This window comes from Bemisia tabaci, chromosome 10 (assembly GCF_918797505.1).
Source record: "Bemisia tabaci chromosome 10, PGI_BMITA_v3".
In the NCBI taxonomy this organism is placed as follows: Eukaryota; Metazoa; Arthropoda; class Insecta; order Hemiptera; family Aleyrodidae; genus Bemisia; species Bemisia tabaci.
The window spans coordinates 9246156-9253664 of NC_092802.1; the positions used below are offsets into that span (position 1 = coordinate 9246156).

General features: G+C 38.4%; 1 protein-coding gene across 1 annotated transcript in view; it reads left to right on the plus strand.

The window, feature by feature from the left end:
• LOC109029823 (putative serine protease K12H4.7) overlaps positions 1-7503 on the plus strand; it is a 47371-nt gene extending 39868 nt beyond the window's left edge. The window contains exon 10 of the mRNA XM_072304980.1: positions 4990-7503. Within this exon, the coding sequence (XP_072161081.1) occupies positions 4990-5192 (203 nt within the window). The 3' untranslated portion in view covers positions 5193-7503. The remainder of the gene's footprint in view (positions 1-4989) is intronic.
• The last annotated feature ends 6 nt before the right edge of the window (positions 7504-7509 follow it).

A 7509-nucleotide genomic window follows, 5' to 3' on the forward strand; every position in this document is an offset into this window, starting at 1 on the left:
CCTCTCGCTTGCAAGTACCCCAGGTACTTATACTGATCATTCTCAAGCATACCTTCTATTTTCCCTTCTTGTCCCGCAGGTTCATGACCTTCGTGAGCTGACCAAACACCTTTGACTATGCTGCTTATTTTACACTTATCGAGCCCGAACTTCATCTGGATGTCGCTACTGAATTCTCCTACTATATTTAACATCGAGTGAAGGTTCTCTTTCTGACTGGAGAACAATTTCAAATCATCCATGTACCACAAGTGTGATATATTGCACTCTCCGTAATTGCACCCCACCCTCAGACTGCCGAGCAACTTAGTCAGTGGACTCAAGGCTAGGCAGAACCACAGGGGACTCAGAGAGTCCCCCTGGAAGATGCCGCGCCTGATGTCAATCGTCCCTATTTTGAGCTGTTAGCCGGGTGTGTTTAGACAGAGCTCGGTTTTCCAGCCTCTCATAGTCTGTGCTAAGAACTGTATAAGTTTCGGATTGATACCGTAAATTTCAAGGACCTCTAGCAACCAGGAGTGGGGAATGCTATCAAATGCCTTTTGGTAATCAATATAGGCTGTGAAAAGAGGTGCCTTTGTGTCGATAACGGTCTTAGTAATTACTGCATCAATTGTTAGTTGTTCTTTGCACCCTCTTGAGCCTTTACGACATCCTTTCTGCTCTTCGTCTAGTAACTTATTCTGCTCAAGATGTTTGTAGATCTTCTCTGAAATTATAGACGCTAACAGCTTATAAACTGTGGGAAGGCAGGTGATTGGCCGATACTTTGCAGGGTCATCTGAGTACCGCTTCGTTTTGGGTATTAAAAATGTGATTCCAGTTGTTAGGAATGCTGGCAGCTCTTCCGGGCATTGAAGGATTTTTCCAAAACACCGAGCAAGTTGCTGGTGCGCTGATTTGAAGGATTTCAACCAGAAATTTTGGAGCTTGTCGGGGCCAGGGGCTTTCCAGTTCAGCATCTTTTTAAGGGCTCCCTCAACATCTGCTTCGCTTATCGTTTGCTCTGTCATTTCATCCTTGATGTTAACTTTGGACTTAACTTCCTCTAACCACTCTGCGCTTGGTCTTGCGTGAAGCCTTGAGTGAATCCATGATCCAAATCGAACATCAACTGGTCGCTATCGATTTCATCTTTGACAGATGGAGCCTGGGTAGTCGCACCAGAATGAATACCTGAGTCTGCCATGTAGGAATTCTGAGCCCACATGAGCGTTTGTTCTTCTTTTCCAGGGTCATTGCCCTGGTACATTTGCCGATTGGGCATCTGATAACTCATTGTTGCTGAAGCTCAACGCTATTCACTCAAGAAGCGTAAAGAGCTCAACTTGTAAAGAAACACATAAAAATCGATTATTTACTTTGAAAAACACAAATTGTCAATCACAACAAATGAGCCAAGACTGCGGCCGCCATTTGCGTCGCCTAGATGATAGATATTATTATTATTATTATATATTATTCTTATATATTATTATTATTATTATTATATGTTATTATTATTTACTATTTTGATATTATTTTGATCAAAGTGGAATTCCGATATCGGGATAATCCCTTTTTTGACGCTTGAGCGTGGCCCCCCAGCGGAGAACCGAACCACACTACCAACACAACTTCAAATTTTCACATGTCATGAGCAGAACAGGAAATTTGAAAGAATAAGGGATAATATAATCATAAAAATAACAATGCCATCAATTGCTTCCAATTACGTATAAAGATTCAGCCGTAGAGCAATCAAGGTTTTCGTAAGAGGTAATTGGTTGACGAGTTTTAAGACTTTTAGTTTCGGGCAGTTTGGTGAGTTTTAAGGCAAGAAAAACTCTACCCAAAATTAGCAGCCGAAGGAAAGAAACAAATAAAAATGGGGGACATACGAAGATGAGGAGGAAGAAGAACAGTTGACTAAAGGGAAGAAGAAGAAAAAAAACTCAGGAAGGAGAAAGGATTATTCAACTCTTCTGGTGGCAGAATTTAAAGGAGGTATGTGGAGAAACTGCACCAACTTCAGCGAGTTGAAGGAGTCCATGCAGCAAACAAAATCACCGGTCAACACAAAATCATCACAGTTATTCGAGTTATTTCAAAAATTTTCTAAATTGTATTTTAAAAATTCAAAATTGTATTCAAAATATTCAAATTCATGTATTTCAAATTTTCTTTTTCTTGTTTTAACTTTTCTCCCATTTTTTGTGCTTAATTGCTGTTACTTTAAAATTGCGTTTTTTTCTAGTTGTAATTAATAACGTGTTTTTCTAGTTCTAATTCATGTCAATGTACTTATGTTACTTATAGATAGATATTGTTTTTCTTTTTTTAAATCATTTCTTCCTTCTTCTATTGTCACCAAATGAATTTAATTTCATGTCTGATCCGGCAGAATAATTAGGTATCCCGATTTGCCGGGTGGTTTGATGTTTTTTATGTACTTTTTGTATAAAAAAATGTCATGTCTTATCTTACATACCCACTACAAACGGCAAAGAATGAAGGTACGCCTCACTGCACATCGGTGGCGTCATAACGTAAAACATTGTTGCCAGATTGTATACTATAACTTACATATCACATATCCACCGTCGCGAAATAATTCGGATTTTTCTAAACAGTCTGATGACAGGTGCTTCCTTGGTCAGAAGAGTATTTCTTTTTAGAGCTGTGGGCAATTTTTGACAGCATTTCATCAGTGATTTCTTCAAGTGAAAGAATGATTCGACAGTTATCAGATTCTCTTCTTCTCACTACCCGTCTCTTTTGAGCTCGCCCACTCGGGAGAGCTCTTTGCGATCGATTTCTTTTAGCATTGGTAGTGTCCGTGGCGACAAATGGATGGTTCTCGTTGCCGTCGGAGGAACGGCCAAAATCCCATTGATTTCAAGGTCTAAAAGTTGAATTTTCGCGGGTTACAGTTTTCCTCCGTCGAACATTTCCGTTCCCTCATTCAACGGAGGATTAATTGTTCCTCGTTTGCTACACTAGAGAGCAGCACTTTCCAGTGGCCGAGTATATCATAGCATGTTGCTATGGTTTTATAGCAAATAGCGACCCGTACGTGCTTCGCACGTATGAAACATACAATCAGAGAAATCAGAATTCATCTCACAATAATCAATAATCAGTAGGACATGAATCGTTGCGATGTATTATACGACATTATAATGCGGCATTACTATTATAATGCATTATATAATGGATTATATGCATTATAAACCATTATTACCACGTGGTAATGAAATGTTGCAGAATGAATTGAAAAGCATGTTGGCAAAATTTATTACAAACATAGTATAACATGTAGGTACATAACATGTAGGTACATAACATAAAGGTAATACAAGTTAAATGATTAGAGCGTGTATATTTTATTACATTATAGGTATATTATAATCATTTTTGTCATTTGTTGGAAATTTTGATAGTTTAAAATTTGATAGTTGATAGTTTGATAGTTGAAAATGTTGGCACTTTATTTAGTTAAGGTGATTTGTAGAAATAATGAGATAGAGAAATAATGAAATAGATGCTTTATGGCGTAAATGTTGTTGAAATTTTAAACACCTGAGGTTACCTGGAAAAAATTAGGCAATTTCTCCCAAAAACCGTCAGAAAATCTGAGAAGTCTAAGTACTTCTCAACCTTGTTTGGACGAACAACATATTGCTTTTGCACTTATTTTTATGAAAATGTCAGGCCTTAATTTTGATGACAAAAGAAATATTAGGTAAAGTTTGCAAGTGATTCTGTTGATTAGTTTTGCCTTAAAAAAAGTTTAGCAGTAGAGCGCCTCAGCACAAATGATGCTTGTGATACTTTAGCCGGAAGGTGACCAAATGTTAAATCATCCTACAATGTTTCATTTTCATATCAATGGGAATGTTTTGGCAGGGAGCTTTGCCAATTTTAAAAATCATTGCTTCGGTTTGTTGAAATAATACTGCACCTCAGTGAAATACTTATTGTTCACAAGTAATCTTAAATCTCAATGTCTCTTTTTTAGCGCGGCGAAATACATCGGACAGATTACAGCTGCTCTTAAATATTGTCACGAGCGAAATATATTACATCGAGATTTAAAACCCGAAAATCTTGTGATGGGAGAGAATGGGGAGATAAAAATAGCGGACTTTGGATGTAGCATCAACGCTCAATCTAAGTAAGTAAATTATTCCTTATCCTTCTTTATTTATCTGTCATTGTCAATGTCTAAACTTTCTTCTAATGGACCTGGAACTCCTGGAAGGGATCATATTCGTAATGAATGAATTCGCCAGGTAATGAAGGCTACAAGTAACTTAATGGATGATGTCACGTTCAGGCAGGTAGTGTGGTATGGCAAAGAATATAAGATGAGAGGTTGCCTAAACAAGGTTTGGATGGGGCACCCCTCGCAAGAGGACAACGGAATGTTTTATGGAGGTATAGTGGTAGGGCGTCAAAAAGATTCTAAAATGTCAGTTGTCCTATGACTTTCGAGAAGACGGTACATGTGGTGTTTGGGTGTCGTATAGTGCCAGAATGTGCTGTAGGAGTTAGGAGAAACACTTATGAATTTATTTTATGCCATTAAATCCAAAATCTCTCGGTTTTTCTTTATCATGCACAAATCTTTGAGGAAAATTGAATATTTCCTGAAAAAGCTCAATTTCTGAGAATAAAATATGGTGGGAAATAAACATTGCTCGATTGAGAAGCTTGCTGAAACCGTTGTAGTGCGCGATTTGACTCACGTACAGCTTTGAGGTTCTTGTGAGCTGGCAGTTCAAATTCCTCGTAACTAATGTAATATAAAAATGTTAATATCTCCGTTAGGAGTTGGTTTCAGTAATTTCCGTTGCGTGAATCGTGTTTTACGTGAAATTTTGGTTGAGAAACATGTATACCTTGTCTAGCGGTCCATTTCAGGGCAAAAATCGAACATCGTTAGGGATGCAACTTCCATGTGTTCTCTGACGAGAGTAAAATTAATAATTATTTTATCTTTTCCAGGAGTAGGCCACCGTTCGGATATTTTTCCAACTTCCGTGTATTCTCTGACGCAAGTAAAAAAAGCGCACGACAAAATGTCACGCGTTCGACAAAAGTGGACAACTGGAAAAGAACAGCGGCGAGAGGAGAAGTCGATTTTTCGATTTTTTACTTCTAGGAAACAACCAATTTCAGGGCGAAAATCGAACATCTTAAGGGATTGAGTATGAAATACTCAAAAAGGGGGGGGGGGGGGTTGTATCACATTTTGTCCGTAAAAATAAAACGAGCTCATGATCTTGAAGCTGAAGTAACCAACTAAAACATGCAAGAGTTGGGAAGTCTCCCCGCTGAAAACCAACGACTAATTAGATGCCTATTTTTCAGCCGAAAAAAAGGGGATTATTTTAATACTTGTTTATTTTTCTCAATTATGCAGCTCAACCTTTTACAGGTCAGAGTGGTAGAGAGTAAGTTTGTTCGAGCGCATCTAACGGAATTTTGTGAGAAACCGACGACACTTCATGAACCAAAACTGCTCATAGAAAGTCCGTGCTAATCTTTGAAAGAAAAAACTTTTTTGTAAATGCTCTTCAGTTAACCACCCCTCGCCGTAAAATCTCTTTTGATGTGTCGCCATATTTCTAGAATTACAATGATTCGACGAATTTTATTCAATGTTCGTAATGCCATTGTCATGTTTCACATTCAAATTTAATTACAAAGAAGATGTTCTAAGTATCCAACTTGATTATTCTTCTCTTTCTCTTCGTTTTGCCGAGTTTTCTTACCTTGATTTTTTTTCTTCAAAAAAGTCACACCGATGATGAGCCACAGCTCGAAACGCGTCGATCGATACCAAAAGAATTTCGTCGCAAGGGAGTTGATTTTTTAAAATTTTTAATTCCGAATATTTTTTTTTCTTTACTTTCTTAATTACTTGTGCGGAAAAGCTCCCTCCTTTTATATCTTCTTACCATAACTACAAAAAAGCAAACATTTGCTTTCACCAAAGTTACCGCAGAATTCAGAAAATGAAAATCCCTGACATTTCCATGATTTCCCTGGCACATTCTGGTGAAATCCTATGTGATAGAACAATTGAAGATATGATAGATGGTAAAAAGACATGGTGAGAAATAGTTTTCAGGCAACATTTGACAACAATTGGGCAACATTTCGAGCCCATTATAAAAACCAAATTAATGATCGGGGTGTCTACTAAAACAGGCTGGTCAAAAATAAGTACTTTTACAGTACTTTTTGAGTACATTCTCAAGAAAGGCACTACCTCCTCCAAAAGAAAAATTCCGTACTTTTTAAGTACCTCCATTCGACGAAATTAGAAAACTTAAAAAATTTGAAATAGCGACAAAAATGACAAAATATTTAAAAAAGTTCCGGACCTTTGTGTGGAATTTCCGCATTTCTTTAGTACTTCGGGCCCGCCCTTAAAAATCAGTACTACTACCGGACTTGTAGACACCTTGAAAATGACCTAACAATTTTCCGCTGAAATTTTCGTCATTTTCACTGACTTTTTTCAATTTCTTGACATTTCCCGGTTTTCAGTGACTGAGTCAACTCTGTTTCCATAGAGAACATGGAGTCGTAACGTGATTGGGAGAGCTGAGACCCATACTTTAAAGCATTTCCCAGGTCCCGACTTCGATAACTCATGTGCGGCGTCGGGTCACTTTTTCGATGCATAATCGATTATTTGCGATACACGGAGGCCCGGCCATCCGATGTAAACAAAGAAGATAGGTATACGTACGTATTCCACACCACCATTTTGGATCGAACATGTATCGAAAAAGTGACCCGCACACCGCACTGGAAAAAAAAAAAAACACATTGAATCTGGAGTCCAGACTCTTGAAAACATTGACAAGAATAAATACTCTTGATTCAATCAAAAATCCGATTGAATCGAGAGTATTTTTTCTTCTCGATGTTTTAAAGAGTCTGGACTCTCGATCCAATGTGTTTTTTTTTCCCAGTGCGGGCTCGGAACTCGTCGTCCAGGACATGGTCCCAGCTCTCCCATTCACATCGCGACTCGGAGTACTCTATGTTTGTTTCACCCCGTATCAACGATCAAAAGACGATAAGCACGTTTTGATCTTCTTCAAAGGATACGAATATTTTGAGACAGTGTAGGAATCCCAAGAAGCCCTTTGAGTCCGACACGCAGTAAGATAACAGGGGCAAGTTCCGTTCAAGCTCTGACCACTTTTGATCTGTCCCGTTGTGGCAGGTCAAAACTTTACGTTCGTCCGAAGTGAGGAAGACCTTTCGATTCTCGGTCCGCGATTCATGTACCACTAGACAAGCTACGAAGTTCAGCGTCCTGATGCATGTTTCTCAGCTAAAATCTCACGCAAAACACGATTCGCTCGACCAAAATAATGAAATCCACTCCTTACACAGCTCTAGGTGGAAGAGCTGGCTTGACGAAAATTTCACGTAAAACAAAATTCGCGGAAGGCAAATTGACTCCTACAGTGATCCGACGGACGCAATATTTCGTGTCAAAAC